The following is a 27,700-nucleotide window of genomic DNA, read 5'->3' as shown; positions in this document are numbered from 1 at the left end:
TGAGTGGTGCAGTGGTGGTTTCAGTCAGTCCATAATACTTTGTCTCTGCTGCTCCTTCCTCCTCAGGATCTCATGTCCTGCAGAAAACCTGTGTCTTCATGGGCTTCACTCCACAGGCTACCATTCCTGCCAGGAGCCTGCTCTAGCTCCATGACTGCAGCTTCCCCCAGGGCACATCCACCTGCTCCCATGTGGGGTCCCCCATGGGCTGCAGAGCATCTCTGCTCCCCCACAGACCTCTGTGGTCTTAGGGGCCTCTCTGCTCCCATGTGGGGTCCCCCATGGGCTGCAGGAGCATCTCTGCTCCCCCACGGATCTCCATGGGCTGCAGGAGCATCTCTGCTCCCCCACGGATCTCCATGGGCTGCAGGAGCATCTCTGCTCCCCCACGGACCTCCATGGGCTGCAGGAACATCTCTGCTCCCCCACGGACCTCCATGGGCTGCAGGGGCATCTCTGCTCCCCCACGGACCTCCATGGGCTGCAGGGGCATCTCTGCTCCCCTACAGATCTCCATGGGCTGCAGGGGCATCTCTGCTCCCTCACGGATCTCCATGGGCTCCAGGAGCATCTCTGCTCCCCCATGGTCCTCCGTGGTCTCAGGGGCACAGTTGTCTCACCATGCAGCTGTGGGCTGCACCACGGGCTGCAGAAGAATCTCTGCCAGAGCACCTGGAGCACTTCCTGCTCCTTCTTCACTGACCTGGATGTCTGCAGGGCTGTTTCCCTCTCAATTTTCTCATTCCTCTCTCACAGCTTCTGCGCAGTAATTTTTGCCATTTGTAAATACACTATCACAGGGGCACCACCAGCATCCTTGGTGGGGCTCAACTTTGGTCTGGGGAGGGTTCATTTTAGAGTCAACTGGTCCTGGCTCTGTCCAGCATGGGGGCAACCCCTGGTCTCTTTTCACAAAGGACACCCCTGAAATCCCCTGACTATCAAAACCTGATCACATAAACCAAATTAAAGCAGAGAGATTCTGTTCAAAATGTTTTGTAGGAGCTGAGGGTCCTCAGTGGCATATTAAATACTATTAAATTCCATAAGATCTGATATAAACCCTTCAAAGGAGGCATCTTTCTCTCTGTTTGGAAAGCTCGTGTTGGGTGCTACAATATTTTTTATGTTTTAAATCACTGTAATAACAATTTGATAAAACAGTATGTATAATATTGAGGCTTACATTGTGAAATCCTGATTTTCCTTAGAGAAACCAGTCAGCTCCATGACACAACAGGATGTGATATTAGATAGTAGGGATAATAAAGCCATCATGTAATACACCCCACCTTGCAATGACTAGAATTTATATAATGTCAGAAGTTGTTGATTAACCCAGGTTTAGATAGTATTTAGCTATTCCAACTGCATGCTTGTTTTATTGAAGAGCAGAGGAGTTGCACCTTCTACATTCAGGCTAAGCAAAAATGGGCAGTTCACATGTAAGTAGTTATTTAATTTGGATTGTCAAGAATGCAATGATTTCCTGGTTTTATTTTTGTCCGTTTTCACTTTATACGGCATTAATGCAGCTGCAAGTTGAAGATTTAAACTCAAAATCTATTTTGTGGGGTAAGATTGTATGCAGCTGGTAACATTGCTTCATAACAGTACATGAATAATGAAATTATTACTGCAACACACAAGTCCTGAGTGTTTTAAAGCTCCTTTAAATATGCACTCTGTGCATATTTTCTTTTTCTCAAAATGAAAGTGCTTAAGCAGAGCAGCACTTTCATTTTGAGAAAAAGAAAATATGCACAGAGTGTCCTGGAAAAACTAATTTTAGTTAGTTTAGCAAATTTGTATTGCAACATTCTGAACACTAAAATAATTCCCTAAAGAAATATGAAAAACTTCCTGTCTCAAAGGCCAATACTTTCAAAATTTGGGTGTTTCCCACAGAACAATAGGGACAGGAGTAATCTCAAGGTGTAGTATTTACAGAAGGCCCCGATTAAAATCCAGGTGTGGGGATTTACTGCATCAGATTACTGTATGAGGTTTGACTGAGGCAATTTTTGGTAACATTTGTCTGCATGAAGACATTTAACATCAAAATTACCTGATTGTCAAAAACTTTTGTGTGACAGCTCTGAATAATTAGTTCCTCTGCCAGTTAAGTAGCTTGTGCTGAAGAAGAAGGGGGTCTTAGCTCCAATTTTGAAACTAGTGGATAAAAGCAATATTTATTCAGCAGTGCATTTTCTCCTTGAATGCAGAATCCTTGCAGTTTTGCAGTATGTATCTACAGAAGACAGCCTGCTTGCTGATACAGGCTAAAGTGAGTTTCTGTAAGGTTTATATTATCATGTAACTATTTTTTAAATTCAAATTCAGCAAGGCCTGGAGACGTGCCAAGGTTCTGATGCTTTTGGACCAGCTCCCCAGGAGGTTTTCTTTGGCAGAGTGAGCAAGACACCCCATACCATGCATACACCCCACTTGCATAAAGCTCCAGCTACAAATCCAAGGAGCTTTTTGTCTCCCTGTGAATGGGATGTTGGTCCCATCTCCACACCATCTTTTTGCAGACTGACTGTTTGCCTAAGGAGAGAGGAGTGAGCAGATCAGCAACACTGCTGTGTCCAGCAGTTCCACCTGTGTGCAGAAGACGCAGCCAGGAAGGCTCCTGCTGCACAGGACACACACATGTCATAGGGCAGGCATCTCCTGAGGGTCCTGGCCCTGGAGAGCCTTTCAGTGGGCAACACATGGAATGCAGTGCAGGGCAAACATACTCCATTCACGCTGGAACTGTCCAGAGGGGGTGTATCAGTGGCAGGGGTGATCACAGCACTGCAGCTCAGGCAGCTGTAGCAGGTGTGTGAGCTCCATGCTGGATTAGGTAGTTTGGATGTGGATGCAGTACACCACAGTTGTGCTGCAGGCTACAGTGGGAAAAGGGGTGACCCCATGTTGGAAGAGAATCCTGTCATTCAGTCCAGACTCATCTGGGAATTGCATCTCTCTGTTTTTCCTAGAAAGTTACAGGTAATCTTGGAGAAATGGCTGCATCTATGTCAGAGAACTGCTTCTGGAAAAGCAGAAAATAAAACAGAATTTCTTGCCAGAGCCTTCCAGCTGCAGTTTGCTGTTTCTCCTAATCTCATGTTTTGTAACCACAGGCTCATGAGTGTCTCATACATTGTGTTTTCTAAACCTCCAGAGCCAGACTTACAAACTCGCAGAGGATATACGGAAACCAGCCATAGGGGCTGCCAGTTTGTCAGCAGATGAGCCAGTAAGAACTTCTTTTGTGGAGGATGAAAGGGGAACTGTGGTGCTGCAGCACCTGCTGCTGTGGTTTAGGGTGGCTTTGGGAGGCTCTGCAATGCACAGAGGCTGCTTCTCTTTTGTGGTCAAAATGCTGGTGCTGGGTACAAAGCTGGGTAAAAATGGCTTGTTTCCTTCTGTTGAATAATATAGCAACAGAATATTATCTGCTTTGAAATTTCAGAAGTTAAATTTTTATTTAATAGCTTCTGCTGGGAGAAATATAAAATGAATCACCTGTGTCAAATGAGGTATTTTATATGGCTAAATTAGTTTAGGTTTTAAAACTTTTTTTAAACTATCATTTTTAAATTGAATTTTCATTGAAAGCTAACCTTTCTTCAGTGAAAAGCTTCCATTATGTAGATGTTAAAATTGAACTTTCCAGCTCTATCAGAATGTCTCATTTTAAAATGAAGCTTTCATCAAATTCATATCTTTCTGAACATGTTGCTTTGAACAAAAGTATCAAATGTTACTGAAAAAAATGCTTTCAGAAAAATTTTCCAACTAACCCCAAAGTGTACCTTTCTCTCAGAAACTGAGCTCCCAATTAAGAGCTGCACCTGATGCAACATTACAACTCCAAATCTGCATATTTTCATCTGCTTTTTGCTCTCTGAACTCGGTCCAGAATTTTTTCCTCCAATCAATGTTTTTGACTGCACATCCTTTGCAATTTAAAGTCTCTAAATTATTTTCTGTTTGCAGTCTTGTATCAAGCTTATCTGTGCATCTGGTGTCCTCAATATTAACACAAAGAGAGTCAATTCACCTGGAAATCTAGATAGCTGCTCTGCTATAAGGGAGATGCTTTGGGGACAATCTGGGAATAGCAACAATGGTTTTCATTCCATGATTTGAAAAGTTTGATTGATTTTTACTTATGTGAAATTGTGTAAATTTTTTTAAAATCTTCTGTCTCAAAAATCCATGAAGACCACTTATGCACAATTCTGTGGTGTTTGTGAGTTTAATTAACTTTGGGGTTGGGTGAGTTCTTTGGTTTTAATTCAAATTTGTTGAGATTCTTTGCAACACCCTTGACTTTCATCTTGTCATTGCAAAGCAGACTAAACCTTCTTCCAGGGAGGACTCTATAGTATAAAGGGATGGTAGGTTGTTGTGGGCCATATGGTTTGACAAGCTGAAGGTCAAAAAGGATTACCTGGAGAACGTATCTGCCCAAGGAGTCCTCTTGGGCTTAAGCTCACAAAACTCACAAGGACTTCTCTGTTTCCTATAAACATTACTGTCCTTGTAGAAATGTTTCCCTAGTACAAGTATTACCACAGCATGATTTTATTATCTCATCACAAAGCTCCACAATTGCTCTTTGTTGCTTCCCCTGGCAGACCAGTGCTCAGGGACAGACGATTCTTGTTCAGTCCCTGGCCATTAGCCCACAGTCAGCAGAAGACAGAAATAACTTCTTGTTTAGCTACCCCCCTCTGGGGAAGAACTGTGGCAAATTCTTTTCATTTCCATGGACTCTTATTATTCAGGATATTTGCTGTTCATTTTACATATGAGGCTGTCCTGTGAGTGCTGCTGTAGTAGGTGTTAACAAGTGGCTACCCATTAAAAAATTACGATGCATTTGTGGCAAAAAAAAAAAAAAAAAAAAAAAAATAGAACCCATCTGAAATATCAGAGTTGCTACATTTATGTTTTATATGATGTAAATAGGTCAAGCAGTTATGTTTTACAAAAACATTTAAAAATCCAAAGTATCTAGACTCTTAAGTTTAGAGTTTTAGAGTTTAATTTTAACTCTCTAGTTTTTATATACTCTACCAAGTTCTGTTGTCACTATTAAAGAAGTTTTTTTCACTAGACTCTCCTCTCCATTAGGTGAGTTATTGGCACAAATCAGTCATGATATCTGGTAGCTCAAGCTTAGGTGCCTCAAAAGAGGGGCCCTGAACAAAGAAACCCCTTGGCAAGTAAATCCTCACACTCTAAACTCCCTATTCCTCATGCAACACTCCAGACCAATGATGAGATTAGGAGTCTTCTCCCTCTATACTGGTTCACTGCTTTGTTACCAGATGGTTGCTATGTGGTCACCTTCACATGCCCTGAGGTCAGTCTGGGGGGGGGGTTGGTCAGTTCTGTATCCCACTTTGGAGTATGGTTGTGTCACAGTTCATGTACCACAATCAATGGGCTCTCCGCTCTAGCCACTAATTTTAAGTAATATTTAAGCTGCTAACTTTGTCTATTCTAATAATTACTAATGTTCTGGTTGCTCACATTTCACTACAGTCTATCTTTACTGTTCTGAATTATCAGATTATTAGCTCTGGATTTCTCTGTAATCCATTTTTGACTTACACAATATAGCCATATGGTTCAGATCAAGTTCAGTTTGTAGCCCCACAACTCTAACTACTTATGTCAAGCAAGAACTTTGCTACTTTCAAATAATATAAAATTTTCCACAGTTGCTACCTAGTAAATGACTCTGCCTTTATTCTTAACTATGACTAGTGGCTGAAGCAATGGACAGATTACTGCTGCTTTAGGTGACTCAGCTGATCTGGGAGTATCTTGAAACTTCCTCCACCTCCTTCCTGTGAGGTAGAAAGGTGTTAGACTCATAAACCTCCAAGTTCTGTAGGCACAGTTGGTTTGTTGGACACTAAACATGCATGTCTGTATAGCAACAGCACTTCTGTGTGTCTGTGAATGTACAGATGGTGTTTAGATAGAGTGTCTTGCAGAGATGTATTTCAGAAGCAATGAAGGGACCAAGGGCTGAAGCATGTCATCTTGGGGCTTCCCTGCTGGGGTGCAACATCCTTCAAGTTCTCGTCCCTTTAAAATACATGCAGGGGTGAGCATGATGTTCCCAAGGATTGTGCCCATGGATTTCAGCCCTGTGTGGGTGTTCTTAAGTCATGTTTGCTTTCATGCTGGCATACACAAGCATTTACTTCAGTTCCATCAAGGTTAGCTCATCATAAGTCTTAGTGAGGTGTCCAATTTTTAATAAGACATAAGAATACTTGAGTTAGAAGTCTGGTATCTCAGCTGGAAAAGGAGGCAAGATAAGTTGTTATCTAAGTGTCTTTCAACCAGATATCGTCAGTAAAATAAAAGGAGCCTGCCCCCATCATAACAAAGAATTATTGCCAACTTGAAAAACTAGATTTGTCTGTGGTGAATAAAGCCATTAGTTTGCACTTTGTATGGCTCCCATTTGCAAGATAAGTTATTGGAATAAATACCAATACAGCCAGATGGGATGTGCCTGAGCTTGGCTGGCCCTTGGTGCTGAACTAAACAGTGGCACTGTGGTGTTTCACCCCAGAGACACTTTTGGCTGGCTGGGTGCTGCAGCTGGGCACGTGGAGGCAAGTCTGGGCATGCAGGAGCTCCGGGGGCTGTGGGATGGAGCTTTCCCTGTAACAGGGTCTGCTCCTCGGGTTTACCTCTGGCAGGGAAGCTTTAAGGCAGTGGTGAAGGAAAGGAGTCGCTTCTGCAGGAGGGTTTCAATCCAGATCTTTTATCCTGGCCCACGGGCCTCTGAATCCAGCAGCAGCTCCAACAGAACACTCGGACCACATGGTTGCTGTTCCTTTTAACCCTGGGGAGAGGGGGAGGGAAGGGGTAAGAAGCCACCAACCTGGTGCATAGAAGGAGGTCTTAAGGGACAAAGGACACCTGGATGGCCCAATGCCCCCCCAGGGGTAGAGGGCATCCTCTGAGTCTGCCAATCACTCAGACAGTGCTCGGCAAGGTTCAGGGAGGGGAATTATCAGGGGAGGGCCCCGAGGTTCTGAGGTAAACCCTGAGATCACAACGCAACAATAAGTAATCAAAGGAAGTGATGTGAGGCATGACTCATGTCTAACCATAGGCATGATGATTTCCTGCATCCTTTCCTGCCTTGGCTTCTGCAGCCCCACCAGGTGAGTCAGGTCCTTGTCAGTCCCACGTCCCCTCTGCCAGCCCCATGCAGGTGCTGGGTGCTCTCACACATCTCAGAGGTGTCTCTATTTAAGCATCTGGATTGAAATCTGGGAAAAAAGAAATAATTTTTATCTAGAAATAAAAGCTGCAGTTTTGCAGCTTTGGCATTCCCACTGCATGCTGCCCTCGTAGCTAACAGATTTTAAAAGTGCTCTGTGTTAAGGTGTTCCATCAGCCACAAAAAGTTTTGAAAACATTAAAACTGGACAGTACAAAATTCAGCCATGAGAGAACCACCCCAAACTTACATTTTTCTCTTAATTGTGGGTTTCTCTGTCATGGTGAGTATGAGTATGAATAAATTGGATTAAAAATAATCATTGATGGTATATTAACATCTGCTAAGAATAGGAGGGACTTTGTTGGAGGAAGAGGGTTTTAATTTTGCAGTTTAAATAACTGTCAGAGCAATAATCTTCACTATCGCCACTTTTTTGTAATAGGACAACATAAATGTGACTGATTCTATTAGGATCTTGTTGCTGCAGGTTTAGTCCCAGATGTAGAAAATAAGGTTTGTACCTCTCAGTTTGGAAAGAGTAACAGAGTCATGGCAAACAGCAAAGGCTGTTGACTAATCCATAAAACTTACACATATTGTATTCTCCATTATAGAATTCATATAGAAATTGTTTTGATCCTGATAGCACCAAACCATCAGGAACAAGCAAGCTGACAGTGTGTGTGGCTGTCATGCAGCTGTTAGACACAGAACAGCCACAAGGATGTAGGAGAATGACAGCCTGGCTGGCAGATGGCAGATGGCATTTGGAGACACTGATACCATTCTCTGAGCAGGCAAGGAGGCAGTTGGCAATTTTTCACCTGCATATTGACAGAGAAAAATGCTCAAACAAAAATGAGGAGTACGTTTTACAAAACAGGTGAAGAAGGAACCTTGCAGACAAAAGGACATGTCTTAAGGTTGAACTTTGGCAATTCATTTGTCAAAAACGTGTTTGTCAACCCCACCTTTTTATTACCAGAGCAGAAACCCCAGTGCTTGCTGATACAGCCCTGCTGCCAACAACCACAGCTGTTTGCTTTTAGATGTTAGTGCGTGTTAAAGACTTTACCTTTCAGAGAAATTTCTGCCTGAATGACTGAGCCCCAGAACTTGAACTTTACTGAAGAAGAGCTTGCAGAAGAATCCCTTAATTTGGTGGAAGGATGATCAGAGATAGTGACCACATCATCTGCTAATGATGAGATATCCTCGCCCTGAGTGGCATTTCCCAGTTAGATGAGACCAGACCTTGCCTACCAGTAATTGCTCTTTGTTTCTTTTTCTTAGCCATTATATTAAAGAGCTGTAATATTTGGAAGTTTTTCTCATGGGAGTCCCCACACACTGCAGTGAAATGGGCTTTATCTGCTTTTTTGCCCTTTCTGATTGATGCTCTTGAGCTTTCTCAGCAGGTCAACCTTTTGTGACTGGGAATGTTTGTTTTAGTAAATCAGTCTATGGATTAAGTACAAATGTAGCATCATGTTTTCAGTCTTTGGAGGTAGATCAGGATCAAAATGCAGCAGCCTACTCCTCTGTTTGTTCCTGTGTTTTATTATTCTCCAAGGATAGAAATGCTTGAGATGAGTGATGAGATTTGGGCTGTCTTAAAGACTCCTTAGGGTGGGAGTTCAGTGCTTTTTCTGATAACAGGATGTTACCCTAACAACATGTGATGCACTAGAAGGTTTTAACCACAAGATCTAAGAGCACGTCCTTTTTTCCCCCCTAGTCATTACTGTTAGTCTAGTTACCCCTGGATTCCAGCTGCATTAGAGACATCTGCCAAGATAAATAATTAATCTTGAGTATATGTATGTTTATAAAAAATTAATCATGTAGGTGCTGATTTGCCAAGAGCTGTCTTCTGTGACCCAAGTGTATTAGGTACAGTTTAACCAATGAGAATCACACCCTGGTCCTGTTGTTTGTTGCGCTAACAGGGTGACTACATGGTTTGGAATATTTCCTGGTACATGGAGAAAATAAATTTCCTTCTCCACACAAAAGATAAAGACAGGAATCACAGAACTGGAAGGCACCTTGAGATGTCAACTCACTTAACCATTGCCGAGAGCAATAATTAAATGTGTGTGAAGAATAAGAAGCTCTGCCCAAACCAGTCCTGACAGCTCTCACAGTGCTGTGCTGGAGAGATGGTTCATCAGCTGGAGACTGGGCTCCCCAAAGCTCTTTGAACTGGTGACTATGTGCATGAGAGAACTGATAAACCTCAGCAATTTCTATAGCTTCCTATCTAGGGTGAGTTTTCAATTGTTTTCACTTGTTTGTTTGTTTTTCTGATATTCCTGTCCTCATCTTTATGACATTATGGATTGTTTGGGACTTGGCTTCCCAAAGAAACAGGATGGAAGAGGATCCAAGATGCTGCAATATGGATATATCTGTTATCCTAGCTAAAAACATCTAAACCCATCAGACAACCTTAGATTAATTTACTAGCAAGGTGCTAATCTCAAAATTAGTATTGCCTGTTATGTTTCTTGTAAATCTTAAGAACAGAGCAACTGTATTAGAAATCCCCTGAACAAAAGACTGAGGCATGAACTCAACCCTTCTAAGACACCAGTAATCCACACAGTGTTGGGCCATTGTTCTTATGCCCATCACAGGAATTGTTCAGCTGCAGTGAGAAGCTGAACCAAAACCAAGCAGACAGGAGCTCTAAATCTCTGGGAAATCAGGCAGAGAGGTTGCTGGTGCTCACCTGCTTGACAGAAAGGAAGGCTTAGGTTGATGCACATGGAACTAGTTTATGCCATTCTTTTTAAAACCTCATTTTTCTCCAATGCATTTTTTGAACACAATTAAATTTATGTGAAGAAGAAGAAAATGGGTGGAAAAACTCTGGCATGTTTGTGTAGCCCACCCCCAGTACCCACTGGTGATGCACTCAGGTATGTGAGATATTCTCACCAGGCTGATGGGTGCAGACCCACGGTAGACCACTGATGCCTGACAGGCAGCAGGCAGCTTATCCTGGGGACATCTCTAACAGCACCAGAGACCTGTTTAGACAGCTAAATACTGCCCTAAATTTTATTCCTGATCCCACTCAAGTGTATGAGTTAATGCTGTAAAGAGCATCAGTCTGCCCTTTCTGTCTGCTGCCACTTTTAGATTTAATTTTTATTTCTGTTAAACAGCAGCCAAAGAGAAGCTTGAAGTTAGACATCCACTAAATAAAGCACATAAATTGTACCTGGCAAAAATGAAGACTGGGGCAGGAATTCAGCATACCTGCATCAATTCAGCTCTTTTTAGAGCTTTGCCTACAGCTACTGGAGCTGATCTCATCTGCTCTGGTCAGCAGCCACGCTCCTCCTGGCTCTTCCCAGTGATCTTCTTTAAGGGTCTGTGCCTGCATTTATCCATGTACATCATCAGCATCAATCTCTGTTAGAGCTGCAGCAGATGACCAGCACCCTGAGCAGCTGCTCCTTCATTGTTCTGACTACTCCTCCCTAAACCTGTTCCTGAGCAGGCTTGTGGCATCTGCATGAGATCATGGAAATGGAAAAATAGCTGTGATTGCTCAAGCTGTATTATCAGCTGTTTTCAGAGAGGGCTCTCTTTTGCAATACAGGAAACTACCTGACATGTTCATGGCAGCACTTCTGTTCTTGTCTACTGACAGATGAGCACTTTGTATCTACTGCAAGTTTAATTGTCTTTATCCTGAGGAAAGCACTAGTTTTTAGGAGTGTCTCAATGTATTGCAGCAACCTACCAATGCCTCTACTGATGCCTTGAATCCATCAGAGCTCTTGTTCCTCCACCCCCACCACGTCCTTTTGGGTTTGCTGACCTTTGCTAAACTGTTTATTTGTGCTCCATAAGGGCTCCACATCCTGCAACATCAAAGAAAAATCTACAAAGCTTCTCTAAGCATTGCAGATCATCTTCAACTATAAGCTCATCTTACAGCTCCCTAAAGTCAGATGTAAATTATAGTAGCAAAAACTACTTAGTGTGCTTTAAAACAAGTTAGAACAAAGCAAGTTAGTTTTAGATCTTTTATAAACTGTCCAGTTAATATAAATAAATCTGTGACAATTTTAGCCAAAGCCGCAAGGGAAACAGGTTATTGTCTAAAACATGCTTGAGTGAGACAAAAAACTATTCAGGATAAGAGAAAACAAGTTGACACAGGCCATAAATACAACTATTCTGGAAGTGAGAAGAATATTTTTACCATCAGAACTCTGGTTGCATTAATTAATATCGAACAATTGGAGAGGAATGAGAAGAAAATTAAATAAATGAGTGGATGGAGCTGGACCAATTTGTGAAAGCAAGTTCCCTTACACCCTGTGTCCAGCTTCAAAGTTGTTTGCAGTCTGTCCACCTGATATTTCAGACTCCACATCATGCTCTCACCAAATTTTCTAGAATACTTCTAAGTCAGTAACTAATCTAATCTAAATTCTAACTCTAAAAAATAACTATATTAAAATGGTTCTGCCCATATTTTTAGAAGAAAAATGACTACAGATTACAAATGGTATTAAACATCATTAATTTTGCCATGTATCCCTTACAGGAAAATCCACCTGCCAAAATCCACAGAGTAAGGTGTCTCTGAAACAGCTCTCCCTCTCCTGCACTGGGAAGCTGTGTCAGTGGGAAGGTCAAGGATGAGACTCAGCAAGAAGTGAATTTTAGCCAGTGCTTCTCAGCTGCCCCAGGAGCTGGCTTTGACAGTCACTTACCACAGTGTCAGATTTCCCTCTATAAAGATGATGCTGGTATTTCACACAGTAGTAACAGAATGGTATCCCCCAGGTACATCATTTAATGTTTTACAGTGATATTTTTGAAGACAGAGACTTTAGCAGAGCTGACTCAATAAATTCCTCTGGTGCTTTAAAACAAACATGTCCTGAACATTGAAACAAGCCTTCCTTCCTGCATGATTTTTGCAGGAAGAAAAGAAATGTTTCTGTATTTATGTCTTTATGAATAATCAAAAACCTACAATGTTATTTCAGTTTCTGGTGGTACCATTTACCTGCCTGCTGCACCTGTGCTACACACAAACACAGCACCTACAGTACCAGTTGTACCTCAGAATGAGGGGCTCACTAAACCTGAGGATAACTGACCAGCCATCAGTTATCTCTCATCAAGGCATGAGAGAGCAAACCAGTCTCTCCAAGTCCTGCCATGAGCTGCCCATGACCAGGTGCACCTGCAGCAGGGTTGGGGCAGTGGGACCTGCAGAGGCAGCAGCACAACATGAGAAGGGCAATTCCCACAGCCCAGAACTTCTGGTGGGCAAGGCAAAGGACAAACCAGCTCCTGCCTTTGTGTGTTTGTGCAAGTGCCTGTCCAGGCTGAAGGTCTGAAAAGTGGGAGACAATCCCAGGTGAAGCCTTTTCTTCTCACCACTGCACCTTCTGTCCCAGGTCAGGAGGCAGTGAATGTGAACCAACAGTTCTCAACTCTTACTGTTGCAGGGAATCTGAGGGTCTATAAATTAGAATAGCACTTGGATGACTACAAAGTAGTAAACTATCTACGTTTGATATATTAGCACTTTTCTCTGTATTTTGTGCTACAGAATTTTCCACTTTTTTTCTGTTTTTTTCAGCTGCTTCTTTGGTCCTTTTGGTTTGCTTTGCAAACAGCTCTAGAACAACTTCAGTACTGGCTGCCTGACACAGACAGCAAGATCTGCCATAAGCATACTAACAGTTCAGAGCCAAAGTAATGGTATTTCCCTGGAGCCTTCTCTTCTCCATGCTGAACAACCCCAGCTCTCTCAGCCTATCAGTCCATTTCCTTTGTACATGATACCATTGAAGGAGAAGCACCTACACTCTGCCATAATAGAAAACTGTGACTGGAATTCATTTTGAATAGCTATCAGTGCATCTGCTGTCTAACTTTGTGTTTTTCCCTTTCCATTTTGACCCAAACTCTTGGGAAATTTGAAGACTGTTAAACAAAATCTCCACTAGAAAATATTACTTATGTATATACAACTATTTCCACCTTTTTTGAAAGGTTTAGGAAAATTTGTGTGAGCATACAGCAGGATACATCTTTAAAAGCCACATTTGTCATAAGAATGGGGCAAAGTATTACCTTGTGCTGTAGGGATGAAATTATTACATTGTTATTGTACCTCACTAATTGTTATAGTTGTAAAAATAACTTTGTGTTTCAGCTACCCTTAGCAGTAGGTTCTATCCTAGCTGCTAACTGCATTGGAAAAGTCAGGTACCTAAATGTCTTCAGTGAATCACAAAGGCACATTGGTAAAGCAGTGTAGGGACTGGATTTGAGCTTTCCTCCTCGAGAGCTGACCCTTTGCCTTTTGACAGAGGACCCCTTTAGCCAGAGTTGTAGCTCTTTCACCAGAACTAGCAGATGACAGCCTGAAACTTTTGAAGCATACCAACAAACAGACTTTCAGACTGTATCTACACCTGTGAATAAAACTTGTTGTTCTCTGGACTGATGGGCATGTGGCAGAGCATGGCCCACAGCCATGTGCCTAAATTATCTTTATTCCACAAGCAGAAGGATGTTGTGCCAAATGTCTTTCAGGAATGGTCTCTGCCCTGTGCTACCCCCAGAGACAAGGAGGTTAATCAGCCATTTAACCTCTTCTGCTCTCAGCAGGCTGGTGGCATTTTCAGAAGGGCTAAAAGCAGACTGCCATGCCCTGCAGTATCATAACTCTTAATTAACAGTGGTGGTGCCAGTGCCTGGCAGCCCTGCAAAGCAAGCAGCCTGACCCATGAGCTGCTCTTTAAATGGAAATGCCAAAGCACTGCCAGTGCCCACTTGGACCCCTGAGTCTGTGGTGTGCATACTGGCTTGTGCTGCTTGACTTAGGAGCCCAGAATCTGTGTTCTACTAGTCTTTTAGAGTTTGGGCATTTAAAATATTTGAGTAATCGTGTTAGAGGAGCTGAAATTGTTGCTGTCATTGTGGTCTCAGATAATTCTACTCTTTTCTGAGAAACAGCAGAGTGGAGGGTGTACCAGCATTGCAGCCCCTGTGACTCACAGCTTGAGAGATTAACAGCCAACTCAGATCAGAAGGAGCAGGCATGGTTTTCTGTTTACATTGATATGTCAGGCTGTAAACTGCTGCAATGGCTGTGGACTTTGAGTTATTATCCTGTCCCTGTAAATTTAGCTTGAGGTAGCCACATGTATTATTTTGCCAAAATAAAAAAAAAGCAAAACCCACTTCCTCAACAACAACAAAAAACCCCAGCTTTATCACATTATGTATCTCTAATTATCTTGTTTGCATGAATGCATCAATACAAAAAAGGTTTTCAGGAACAGTTTTTATCCAGATGATTGGGAGTGTTCACAGTACTTAAAAATGTACTACAGAGATAGGTCCTGATTCTGCTAAGGTGTTTGTATTGGCCTGTTGTTAAAGTGGTACAAACCAATAACATTTAAACTGGCATAAAGATGTCTAGTATGAAGTTATTATCCTTAAATTCTTCGAATAAGCCAGAACTGGCAGAACAAAGTTCTATAGGTCATGTATATCAAATGGTGACATGTTGTGTAGGGTGACATCACACACGCGCACACACACACACACACACACACACACACATGTATGTGTGTGTGTATATATTTATGGTGACAAAGTTCTATAGACCACTGTGTTTTTTATGTGGTGACAGCAATTTGTGGATCCATTCCAGGAACCCTAGGGATAGATACAGTATTTCAGCACAGCCCAGCCTGAACTTCAAGGTTTAGATGGGGTGAACAAAGATCAAGCAAGGACCTGGCCCAAACTGCTGTCATTCTAATGCAGAATTGCTTCCCATGTGTTTCCCATGTGTTTCCCATGTGTTTCCCACGTGTCTGTTGTGTCTCTGTCTTCCCAGTCAGCCCACAAGCGCCACCATCACGGCTCTGATGCAGAGCAAGATGCCAAGAAAATTCACAGTGCCTGCAAAGGAGCAGGTAAGAAAGACTTTGTAGATGTTTGGACTTTGTGCAAAGGGCAGTTCAATATTGTAAAAAGCATTCCCATGAACTTAGGCAAACCAACTGTTCCAACCAGTTTTAGGTAATCTTTATGCTTTCTGTCAAATACTGACTCAAAGAACATTCACACCCATGAAGATAAATGGGAAGGGATGCCAGCTTGCTCCTCAAAGACTGGTAAGATCTAGCTTGATAATTGCATGCCTCCAGAGCATTAGGGAAAACATGGTATTTGTTCCTTGTGACAGGAACATCAAGCTGCCAAGACTAATTTGACAGTCACAGGGTCCAGCGAGTCAGGTTAGATTAGGGTCATGGTTATATATCCTTTCTCAAGCCTCCTGGGACCAGTAAAGAACATCATCACCCCCATATTTCATCAGAGCCCACTGCAGCTCCATCAGCTGAAAGGAATTTACAGTGATTTCAACCTTCACCAGTGATTTTTAACTGAAAATAACTGTCCCTCACCATCTTCTGAGGTATTTAAGTAAGCTGCCTGACTGCACTGATGTGAGTGAGGAATGCACAGTGTTTCATGGGATCCTAGGGTCCAAGGAGGTGACAATGTTCAGTGAAGGAAGAACATCCAGGCAGCACACAAGATCAATAAGTTATTAATTCACTCCAGTTATTTGCACAGTTAATATGTATTTAAGCATTTCTTCCTGGTACAGCAGTGGCATTCAGAATCAGCTAGTTAAGTGTTGAGTTTTAGGAACTGTTCCTGTCGTACCAACTGTGCCCCCTCATGACAGTTGCCAGAGGACTCTCCTAACTGAGAGATTAATCCAGTGTTATCACACAGGAGTAGAATTCCTTCTAAAATTGGACCATGCCTTCAGCCTTGCATCTAAGCAGGAAGAACTGGGAAAGATGCCCTAAAGTTGTCCTCCATGTACCTGGTGGTAATAGAGGGATGAAAACATATCAGCTGTTGCTGAATACCAGTATAATTTGTATCTTCATCCTTTGTGCTGGTTGCTACTCAGAAATCCTTGTTGGTTCCTGCTCCTAAAAGCCTGAGATGAGGCACAGCACAAAGCCCAGAGATGGCCACACAAGGGCATCAGATGGCAGAGCTCAAGGAGAGCGTGGGGCAGCGACCACCAGCAGGATGTGTGGGCATCAGCAGACCTGGCAGGATGTGTGGGCATCAGCAGACCTGGCAAATACCTTGATGCCTTTGGTCTGCCATTCTATGGGCATTTGGGCAGTGCCCATGACAAGCCAGGTCATGTGTCTGTCCTGGCTCACATTGTCAATGTCAACATTTGTCATGGAGAAATACCGCCCGAGTCCATCTGCTGGCGCTCAGATGGAAGTGCACCAGGACCCCTGAGCGAGTGCCACAGCTGTCCTACTGTGTCCTTCGTACAGCCAGGTAACAGCACTGTGGTCCTGTCTCCTTTTAGCTGTAACAAAGGCCTTCCAGCAGCTCTGTTTAGTGCAAACATCTGTTTATGTGGCAGAGGGCAGCAGAAGTGCAAGAGCAAGGTCACTGCCTTTAGGAAGCTTTTTCAATCCATTGCATAAGTCAGAGCTCAAAGCTGACTGAGGGCTTTTCCCCTGGAGAGGGGCTGCATGCTCAGCTCCCCTCTCTGATGGGCAGCACAGCAGCTGCATCTCTTTGGGCGTCCCACACTCCCACTTCACTCTGATTTTTGCCAAGCAAAACAGCATTGGCAGACTGAGACCATTCAGGCTGGTTCCAAATCCTTTTTCCTGACTCCATTTAGCAAAATTAAAAGCAAATTTTTACAGGCTGTACATCCAGGCTTCAGGTTAATGAGCTGATTCAAACACATCCTTGCCTGCCTGGCCTCTTGCCCCACTGCCCTCACTCTGTTGTGCCAGCACAGCGTTCATGCCCATAACAAACTGGATCTGGTGGCTGGTCCCTTGGGACTACTCAAACAAGCATTGTCACCAAAAACATGTATGTCAGCCTGTGGGCACTGGCATAACCCTGATTTTAGGAGCAGTGTCTGCCCTTCTCAAACAGAAGACTCAATTTCTTTGATATTAACAGAATGAGATGGTGAAATTTTATTTTATTCAACATTGTAGCTGAGTACAGTTTAAATTATCCTCAAAAGAATCTTAGATGCTACAAATCCTAAAGGTGGAGCCACTGGGGATATATGCACAGGATTTTTTTTCTCTTTAGAGGTCACATTTTCTTTCCTCTGCATTAGATTCCTGGTTATAAAATTCCTATGCAAAACTTCTTTTTCAGGAACCAATGAAAAAAAAATTATTGAAGTCTTATCAAGTCGAACATCGGAGCAGAGACAACAAATAAAACAGAAGTACAAGGATTTGTATAGCAAGGTACTTTGAAATAAGTGGCCTCTCTGTTTGAAACCACTGCCTCTGAAAATACAGCCTACAGGCATCTGCTTTTGAAAATATCAAGGGCATAGTGCATTTAAGGAGGACACCAGTTACTTTCTGATTCTGCAATTTATTTTATCTCCTAAAATACTGATTATATTTCTAATTTTAGGCCTCAGAATCTTCTTGAAGTCAGCCTTAATGAGATCAGAGCATTTTAATCAAAGCTGGGAGAGCTAGAAAATAATTCATAACTGAAATAGAAAATATTTCAGCTTGTGTTCATCTTCAGCACATTCAGAAAAAGAAGTTAATGTAAAAGGGAAATTATAAGTCAGAGTCCCACTTAGACCAGATACAAATTCAGACAAACTATTTGATCTCACACAATTTTATTTTTATTGAGTTTAATGGAAGTAATATTGATTTATTCCAGTGATGAAGTACAACATGTTGCAAAACTAAGAGGTTTCGTTGGACACTTGATTTCTGCAGGAGGCATAAACTGCCTTAATGATTTTGTGTGTAAGAAAAATAAAGCTTCTAAAATATTGTTTCAGTAAACAGCTGAATCCTGCAGACCTTATTATTAAATTGGTATTTTTTTAGTGTCTGCTTGCTCATTAATCAGTGTCAATAAGAGAGTCAGCACTGAAGATGAATGAAAGCCTTCTATAGGTGAAATTTACAGCAAGCATGATACAGATTTTGGTTACATGAATACTGTAGATTTCGTTCTATAATGAGAGTTAATACATATAGGTGTTAGAAATTATCAAATGCCATGAAACATCACAGTGACATCAGCTCATAGCAACCTTTCTGCTTTCCTGGGCAGCCTGAATCTCCTGGGAAGGAGGCACAAGTGGTACCATCTCCCTCCTGCTGCTCCAGGAACTTGCAGCATTTGTGGGGTGTGTGTTGAAACTGCTCCAGCGCAGTTGGAAGCCTCTGACTTGAGTAGTTGAGTGTTCACGTGCCGTTGTGCAAGCAGGAACTTGAGAATAATAGAGCTGGACTTCTCATTCAGTGTTCTGACCTTGTCAAGTGCTTCCCATACTGCAGGAAATGTTAACTGCAGACAGGACTTCAAATACACCCTCAGCTGGCATCCTCAGCATGCACTAGCCAGCTCTCCTCCAGGGTCTTACTGAATTTTGGTTTAAAGTTGATGTGGGTATGTGTGTGTAAAAATGCTGTTTGCTTGGCACAAAAGCGCCTTGCAGAAATCTGCTGCTTTTTCCAGGAAGTCAGTTTTAACCAAAACTGACAGATAAAGTTTTTAGTTTGATCCCCTGTGTGGCAGCTCTTTTGAAGGAGGAAGCTTCTGTATTTTATTTCAGACTAAACTTTTCAAAACACTATTTTGCATTTGTTTACACAAGTAAGAGTCATAACTGGACTGATATTGGCTAGTATTTGAAGATGGGACAATTATTTCAGTCAATCTGAAGCCAAAATTTTTAGGGAACTTATTTTGTAAAAAAAAAAAAATTATTTTTTAAAAGTTATTTGTCACTTTTTGGTACAGAAGGAGCTTTTAAATCATTCGATTTCCTGAAACAATTAAGAAATCCTCTAATCTCACCTCAGCTTTTGCACTAACCCTCCTGACTGTCCCCACAGGAGATGGAAGAGGACCTGAAGGGAGACCTGAGTGGGAATTTTGAAAAGGCTGTGCTGGCTTTGCTGGACTTGCCCTGCGAGTACGAGGCCCGAGAGCTTCGGAGGGCCATGAAGGGAGCTGGGACAGATGAGTCGCTGCTGATTGAGATCCTCTGCACACGGAGCAACAAGGTCGGGGCTCCGCGCGTGAGCTCCCTTGGGCAGCGGGGCAGAGAGCTCACCAAGGAGATCCCTGCTAGGAGGAACAGGGATCAGTCCAGCTCCTGTGGCTGAAATGCCTCTTGCCAGTGCTTGCAGCAGTGAGATTGCCATACTAGAGCTGAAACTCTAACAGGAGTTTAGAGCAATAAAATTCACATTCCTTCCTTTATCCTGCTCCTACCTGCCTTGGATGGCACGGAGGCGGCACGGGTGAGAAGAATCCCTGGATACATGTTAAAGGGCAGCTTTGGCACTGCTCTGATGGTTCAGAGGTACAGGAACACGATCCTTGGGAAAAAGAAAATAGTCAGCTCTTGCCTTAATGCAGGGAAAACCAGAGGGTCACCTGCATGAGTCAGGCACCCCTCAAAGCGCTGTCCTCAACAGGGACTGGGAATTCACAGCTTCTCCCACCCCCGTGGTTGCTGCACCTCACACACTACAGGCATGGTGCTGACTTGCTGGTGTTTTGTTTGCTCATTTCTTTATTAATTAATAAGACATCTTTCATTTATTTATTTATTTATTTGATTATTACTTTTTTGTTTTGTTTTGTTTTCCTAGGAAATTGCAAACATAAAGGAGGCCTACAAACGTTGTAAGTAGTTTTATCTTTCAAATACCTTCATTTAAATCCTTTCTCACTGGTTGAACTCTCACAGATTTTCTTTCTTCCCAGTGTTTGACAGGGATCTGGAGTCTGATGTTAAAAGTGACACCAGTGGCTCCCTACGGAAGATATTAGTCATGGTGCTAGAGGTAAGGCTGGGGACTTTCCTCTTATGCAGCTGCCTGACAGAGATATTTCCTTTTTTCCCTGAGTAACCATAATAAGTATTGTCTGGCATTTACAATAATGCAGTTATGTAATAATATGCAGACATGTAATATAATAATGAGGCAATTACAGTAAACAAAGGCATTCTTCAGTATAAGAGCCTTTCATATCTATGACTTTTTAATATGTACCATTTTTGTTTATGAAACCACAGATAATTTTATAAATATTGATACTTCAAAAAATAACAGGATTGTTTTACTGTTATTTATACCATGGTAAAGACTAGAATACTCATTCGAGTCATGGCCACATTATTCTGAATTTTGCCCCAAATCACTAAATCTTTTTTCTATCTCAGCTAAGGATTTTAGAATTCAGATACAGAACAACTAAGGAAGAGATTGCTGTTATGTTAGTTTTTCATTCATCAAAAAAAGCTTATTTTCCATTAGAATACATTTTATTTTAAACCCTTTTCATGAAATAAAGCAAAAAATCAACACCTTCATAAAGACATATCATAACTAAGAGAAATAGGAGCACATTGAGAAATGCAGTGTGGTGGTCAGTCTGATCTGACAGCCCTGGGAAATGAAAAGACTGAATAAATAAAAGAAGCTTTAATGACATAACAGTCACATCACTAAATACATCACAGTTTAGATTCTCATTCCGGGAAGCATTGGTGTAGCCCTTTCCAACCTCCTGTATACTTCCAGGAGTGGCAAATACATTTATTGCTTTTTTTTTCATCGATAATTTCTGCCAGGGATGGCAGTGTTGGTGAATGCTCAGAGTACATAGGTTAGTCAGGAAAACATTTCACAGCTACCAGGGCATATCCAGCCCAGTGAAAAACATCAGCACTTCACTGCAGGCACTGGGCACCTTCCTGCTCCAGGGGCAGCAGCTTTGCCATCTGCTTAGGGCCCCAGCCCACAGCACACAAAGCTGGGGACAAACCCCGCACGGAGGGCTCAGCGAAGCCAGGGTGCCACCGTGCCCATCCCCGGGCTCGTGTCAGCAGATGGCAGCAAAACCCCAACCCAAAAACCTGTCCGGACCTCGAGCAGAAACGAAACCAGCACTTGGTTGGGTGTTTTTTTACTGTTATCTCCTTTTCTGCAGGCAACCCGAGATGAGACCCAACAGGTCAATGCAGAGCTTGCTGAGCAAGATGCCTCGGATCTGTACAAAGTAAGTGCAGTTGTGCAAAAATCCCTTTTTCCCTGTGCTGCACAGCAAGGGCTGCCTCAGGGGGACTAAACAAACCAAGCACAGGGGCAATGGCAGCACAAGGAGAGGAGCAAGGGGGGCATGGGCTGGAGCTGGATGGATCAAAGGCTCTGGCTGATTTCATGTCTCTACTGTGTATGAACAAGTGCTTCCAGAAAATAACATGTGCTTTTGAAGGCAGGAGAAGGCCGTTGGGGAACAGAGGAGCTGGCTTTCAATGTGGTCCTAGCAAAGAGAAGCTACAGTCAGCTGAGAGCTACTTTTCAAGCCTATGAAAAGGTGAGTTTATCTTCTGCAATGTGGGTTGCATAGGCCCTGACATATAGATGCAGACCCTACAATGACATGCAATGATCTGAAGAGCCTTTTCCAACCTAAATGATTCTATGTAGAGTAGACAATCCTTTATCTGCCATTTTATAACTTCTTGAATGCTTTAAGAATGGTGGAAAACATATTTACACAACTGTATCCTGACCATACAGAAATAGGTGATTTACAGGAGAAGCTGTATCTTCTGCCAGTGAAGAGCCCATTCCCCTTCATAACCTACCCAATACTCAGCCAAATAAATGTCACAATGTCTGCTCCTTCCCACAGCTGCAAGGCAGTGTACCCCCCCCCCCCCCCCCCCTGCAGCAAAGGGACAGGTTCACAAACTCCTGCCCTGAAGGAAGGATTTGCTTTTCTGGTCTTTTCTTCTCCTAAACAGAGCCTGGCAAGGTGTCTCCTCCTGTTCCCACCACTTCACACACTCATTTTGGCAGAGGAGAAGTTTATCTCCAGCCTTTTCCTCTCTCCCCAAGCTGGGCAGATGGCCTGTGCAGGTGCTTTGTTGTGCTTTGCCTTGTCTCCAAGCATAAGGCAAAGTAGGCAGCAGGATCCTGGCTGTTAGTACTTTTCCCTGTGTCACCCAGCAGGGACATTTTACTCATGCCTGGGCCTGAACCTGACCTGATATGGAGATATCTTGCTAGGAAATTACCTCTGAAAGTCAAAGCAATGGGAGATCCAAGGTCCTTCTCCTAGCAGCAAGGTGGAAGCTCAGCAGTGACATTCTCAGGAAAGTCTCCCACCAGCCTCTGGCTCACAGTCCTGAACTTCCCTGGGAAGACTCTGAGTTCATCAGAAAACTGCAGCCTTAGGCACTGAAGGTGAAAAGAGCTCAAGTCAAAGCCACGTTTCAATGTCAGCTTAATAAGGAACCAATAGCTCCAAAAACGTTTGCAGCTTAATCCAAGTTTTGGGCTGCTGCTGGCAGGAGAACAAACCCGGTCACAAACTGATACTCTCTCCCTTGGAGTGGCCCAAACCCTGGGGGTTCAGTTAAATGCTCCAATAGCCAAACTACCTTGGCTTTTGACTCCTAAAGCCAAGCAGATCAGGTTGCCCAAACCAACCCACCACATCCTGCCTGGCTGCACTCAAAGTAGAAGCAGGCCAAGATTAGAGCCCAAATCTTGCTAACATGCCCTTCTCTTCAGCTGGAGAGATACACAGGGCAAGATCTAAACCAGGCTGGTGCTTTGCAGAACTTAAGCCCTAAAGCCTCACATGGCGTCCTTGCTGCCTTGTACACAAAGTCTCCCAGTTCTGACCTAAAAGTCAGAGTCTTGAATCTTGCAGGGACATCCTGATACTCAAAGTAGAGAAAGTAAAAGTCTTTGAGGTTCCTGAAGTTCACAAAAGTCAGGGTAAACTCTGTTTTGAAGAGACAGTCTGCTTCTCCAATTCCCTACAGAATAATACAAAAACTTTGGGACAACTGCGGTGCTTGTAAACTTTGCCTGGGAAGCCAAAGACAATAAGTAACAGAACTTCACAGAGTTGGTAAAGCTCCAAAAATTATCTTATTTATATGGGAGCCATCCAGAGCCTTTGACAGAGGGGCTAGAGAAAGCTCGAACAGTTTCTGCTGACCCGGGGTCACTCAGGAAGAAGTTGCAGCTTCTTTGTCCTAGAAGCTGTCAGACAGCTGGGACTGCATCGTGGAGATGATCCATCACTTAACCATTGTGCCTTACCTGGCTGCACAGACCTTCTCTTGTGGATCACAGTGGACCTGTGAGCACTTTTACCAGAGGAGAACTTCATTTGTCCTCAAATTACTCCTTTGGAAAGGCTCTAAAGGATCAGGATTGACCTTTTGCCATTGGATCCTGAATCTGATGCTGGTTTGGACAGTGGGAAGACACGTACAGACAGAAGGTCTTATGGCTCCTTTTTGTTCTCATAGGTGTGTGGGAAGGACATAGAAGAATCCATTAAAAGTGAAACATCTGGAGATCTGGAGAAGGCTTATCTGACTCTAGGTAAAAAGCAATAGTTTCAAGACCTTTCTTTTCTAGTTCTTGCTGTCACCTGACATTGGTTGTTGGGAGTCTGTGTACAGCCTGGCAACTGCCATTGAGCTGCCCCTAAACTGAGCTAACATATTTGCCGGGGAAAAAAACAAATCAGTTTTCAGTAGTGATTAGGACTCCTTGGTTTTAAAACTATAACTTGCCAGACACAGCTCCTTTCCACAGGAAAAGCTGAATTTTTTGCTCTCTAACACAGGGTAGCCACCTCTAAGCTGCCTCTGAGACAATGGCTGGTGATAACTTCCAGCAGATGCTTGGGCACCATGAGAAGTGTGCTAGCCAGCCACCACAAAAATCTACAGGGTCCTAGACAGCAATTTAGTACTAGGGTTGGCTTTGACCAGTATTTAAACCTGTGCCCTGTCTGCTGGTATTGCTGTTACCCATCTTGATTTAGGCTCTCACAGATCTTCCTCCTGTGATCTGCAGAGTGAGCAGCTGTAAATGGCTAAATAAACTATTTAGTGCAATACAACAAGCAGCTACCCCAAGAATGGATGGGCAAGAGGAGCCCCATGGGAGCAAATGCTCATCCTCATTCACGTCATTTTCACTGTGGAATGGCTGAGTACTCAGTGCTGGTAATCTCTTGTGGAAAAATGGACATCCCCATTCAGACTCCAATATTTCTCCTTGCATACTGATAGGGGATCAGACAGAATAAAAGCCCTGCCAGCTCATATGTCTAAGCATAAACACTAGAGTTGCCTTTTCTTTCTTACTTATTTAATTCTGCTTGAAGTTGTATCACAAACTGTAAATGTACAAGGATAATGTACTTGTCTGGCTGTTTTCTTTAGTCAGCTGTGCCAAAGACTGCCCAGGTTACTTTGCCACACTTTTGCACAAGTCGATGAAAGGAGCTGGGACTGATGAAGAGACCTTGATTCGCATCCTTGTGACCAGGGCTGAGGTAGGGTACCCTGTGTCCTGTAATGCCTCACATCAGCTCTGGGAGAAATACAAATGCAGAGGGTATGGAGTGAGTCCTGATAGATCATGTGCTCAGCAAACCCTTTTCAGCCCAGTGACATCAGTGGTCACACTCTGCTTCTGTACCCAGGCACCTCTAATTTTGATATTGCATCTATTTCTGTTTTCAAAGGAACTAAACCAGGAAGCATGTAGGCAATTTCAAGTGGAGTCAACTGTACCTGGTTAAAACCAACCCATGGGGAGGTCTGGCCCCAGTAGGACGTGTAGAAGTAATTCCTAGTTAATTAATGATAAAACAGCAGTTTCTAATTTGAGAATTGCTTATAAACATATGTTGCCAATTTTCTCTGATTCCAGCTGGGAAAAACAGATGGGGAGGAGGGAAGAGAAATAAAAAGCCAAAGGAGTTAACTGTCATTTTAAGAAGGACAAAACTTCACAAGACATTAGAGATATTTAAGCACAATCTTTAAGTATTCCTTGTAAGCTGTGTAGGTTGTAACCCCAGGGCTGTTTCAGTTGACACAGAGGAGGAGCCTTTCACAAGCATGAGGAAAGCATATTTCTCAATGATCCACAGTGAGAAAAATTAGGCTCCGGGGTATTGTCTCTATTAAGACACAGTCCAGTCATTATAACATTTAAAACCCACAGTGATAAAGATCAGACCTGTGCTGTAGGTGCCTTTTTACAGGACAGCTCCAGATAAGGAGTTTGTTTCTCCCCCAGCAGTAACCAGAAAATTACTTCTCTGGGTGGAACAACACTCTTTTTTAGCCATGCTCCTGGGACATGCCTCTTTCCCTGTTTGCCACCAGGGGATGACCTCAGGAGTTCAGAGAGACTTGTGTGAGTTTTTCCAGTACCAAGGCTGTGCTGGCACAGCACCACTGGGCAGAGATTCTCCCAGCCTTGGCATAACTTTCCATGCAGGCCCTCTTCACAGTTAGCATCCCCTCACCACCATCTGATATGGGCTTACCTTAAATTCAAATGTTAAGCTCAAATTCCTCCAAGAATTTTAGACCTCCTGCTTTCTCCTCTCCTGCTCCCACTCGGTGTGGTGGGCCTTGAGTCAGACCCCAGGGGTGCTGGCAGGGGCAGGGCAAGTTACTCAAAGCATTCACCACTCTTCTAAAGAGGCTCTTGGTGTCTCCTCAGAGCGACCTGCCAGCAATAAAGGAGAAGTTCCAGCAAATGTACAAGAAGCCTTTAGCTGAAGCTGTCCGATCTGACACCTCTGGAGACTTCAGAAAGTTGCTGCTGGCAATTTTGCACTAAAAGCCCATCAAGAATGAAGAGGCATGCTGAGCAGCCATCTCTTGATTAGTTTCCAAAAAAACATCCAAAAAATGTGGCATTAGCACAAAGAAAAAAATCCAATTTATTTTCTTTCCAGCTGGGAAATATGTTGCCAAGTAATGTTGGATGTGAGGTTTATGTTATGGCTGTCTTGCCAAATGCCCTTAAGCAATAAAGACGTGTTGAAAAAACTAGATATAAATTGACCTCTTTGTGTTTGCATATGTGGAGGAATCTTCTGTCATTGTTTCTTCTGGGTAGATTTTCTGTCTTTCTCTCATTCTGAAGATTATCCCTGCTCTTTCCTAAATTCAATGAATGTCATGTCATGCCATTACAGTCCTGCCAAGAGAAAATGAATAGTAATTTCTTCTCAGCTCATTACCACAGCTCTTTAAACAACCTGAGGGCTGTGAATTAATGATTTAAGTCAGGCCCTGATTAAAGTCCTGCTGTCAACAGGGAAGGCCAGAGTGATTTCCCTATCTGTGAGCTGCCCTCTCAGCAGTCATCTCCTAAATTATCCCATGAAGGAGGGAAAGACTTGCAGTCCCCACCAGCACCACATCCTGGGATATGGTGCAGGAGCATCACAGGGGAAGAGGAGGGTCCTTCATGAGGTAGATGTCAGGCAGCAAATGCTGCTTCCAAAGAGGAAGACATGGGCCTCTGGACAGCTGGACAGCTGCATGGTCTTCATCCTGGGATATTTCCTGGTCTGATCTCATGGCTCACCCTGCTTTGAGCAGGAGCTTGAATTAGAGTACACTGGAGTTCCCCTCCTCCCTGAATTACCCTAAGATCTTATAATCATATGAGAGAAGATGTACATGAAAAAAAAAAATATAACAGAACCTGACGAGTAAGAAGAAGAGAGTGAATAATGTAGGTCAAGGAGATGGGTTCATGAATGTTTCTCTTTGTTTGGCCCCTTCTGCCTCTGAGGTGCACCACCACTCTGCATGATGAAGGGTCTTTCAGGCCCTCTGAGGTGTGATGACTGATGCCATCATATTCCCATTGAAAACAGTATTTCTGAAACACTGGACCTGTTTCTCCCCCTTGGATCAATGTCACAGCAGTAGCACCTGGCCATCTAGTTATAAGATGGGGCAGTATAAATGAGATGGGAAAGATGTGTGGCTTTTAAGAGCAATGATTAGTGTCTCACACAGGTGCAATAGGATGTTGTGGCATTTTAAAGGCCTGATCCTTCTTTGGGAACATTTCTAGCTACCTAAAAATATCAGGGGCAGATCCTGAATACCTGAATGCCTTTATCACAGGCATTTTAATGCTCAGACCCAGCAAGAGCAGAGCCATGTAGGCTCTAAGTATCTTCTTGTTGCTGTTGCCATGGGTCTGTAACCAGAGACTATAGAAAAGATAGATGAAGATCCTTTGGTGTCCAATGATAGGGTGATATTTTATCCTCCAGTACACTGTATGCTCACACCAAGATAAGGTACCCATTCTCAAATGATGTAGTTTGAAGAAAAAGCCAGTATGTGTCTGAAATACACATGAAGTAGCTGGTTTAGGCAAAGGATTTGATTTAAAATATTCCAACAAAAGTGCCCAAAGCCGTATGAGTGGTTTCTGTGAAACCTCTAGAAGCTCAGCACTCTTTAAACCAGCTACGTCCTTAATTAATGTG

The 27,700-nt window shown here is 43.0% G+C and overlaps 1 protein-coding gene across 3 annotated transcripts; it reads left to right on the top strand.

Moving 5' to 3' along the window:
* The first annotated feature begins 1,391 nt into the window (after positions 1-1,391).
* ANXA13 (annexin A13) lies at positions 1,392-26,245 on the top strand. 3 transcript variants are annotated; one of them, XM_059866487.1, is made up of 11 exons: positions 1,392-1,445; positions 15,159-15,237; positions 17,501-17,595; positions 19,225-19,395; positions 19,990-20,023; positions 20,105-20,184; positions 21,335-21,403; positions 21,620-21,721; positions 23,679-23,754; positions 24,606-24,718; positions 25,903-26,245. In XM_059866487.1, the coding sequence occupies exons 1-11, from the start codon at positions 1,431-1,433 to the stop codon at positions 26,020-26,022; spliced, it is 954 nt and encodes a 317-aa protein (XP_059722470.1). In that variant the 5' UTR covers positions 1,392-1,430; the 3' UTR covers positions 26,023-26,245. The 3 variants fall into 3 exon arrangements, with proteins under 3 accessions (XP_059722470.1, XP_059722455.1, XP_059722464.1); XM_059866472.1 differs by lacking the exon at positions 1,392-1,445 and adding an exon at positions 7,114-7,196; XM_059866481.1 differs by lacking the exon at positions 1,392-1,445 and adding an exon at positions 9,272-9,526.
* The last annotated feature ends 1,455 nt before the right edge of the window (positions 26,246-27,700 follow it).

This window comes from Haemorhous mexicanus, chromosome 1, assembly GCF_027477595.1.
Source record: "Haemorhous mexicanus isolate bHaeMex1 chromosome 1, bHaeMex1.pri, whole genome shotgun sequence".
Lineage (NCBI taxonomy): Eukaryota > Metazoa > Chordata > Aves > Passeriformes > Fringillidae > Haemorhous > Haemorhous mexicanus.
The sequence above is the reverse complement of the archived record's forward strand: the minus strand, read 5'-3'. Positions and strand labels throughout refer to the sequence as shown.

Bases quoted from the DNA above. Each gene is read 5' to 3' on its own strand.
- ANXA13 (XM_059866472.1), top strand. From the start codon at position 7,131: ATGTCTAACCATAGGCATGATGATTTCCTGCATCCTTTCCTGCCTTGG. The intron at 15,238-17,500 runs GTAAGAAAGACT...CTTCTTTTTCAG, and splicing joins CAGTGCCTGCAAAGGAGCAG to GAACCAATGAAAAAAAAATT. The intron at 19,396-19,989 runs GTCGGGGCTCCG...TTGTTTTCCTAG, and splicing joins TCTGCACACGGAGCAACAAG to GAAATTGCAAACATAAAGGA.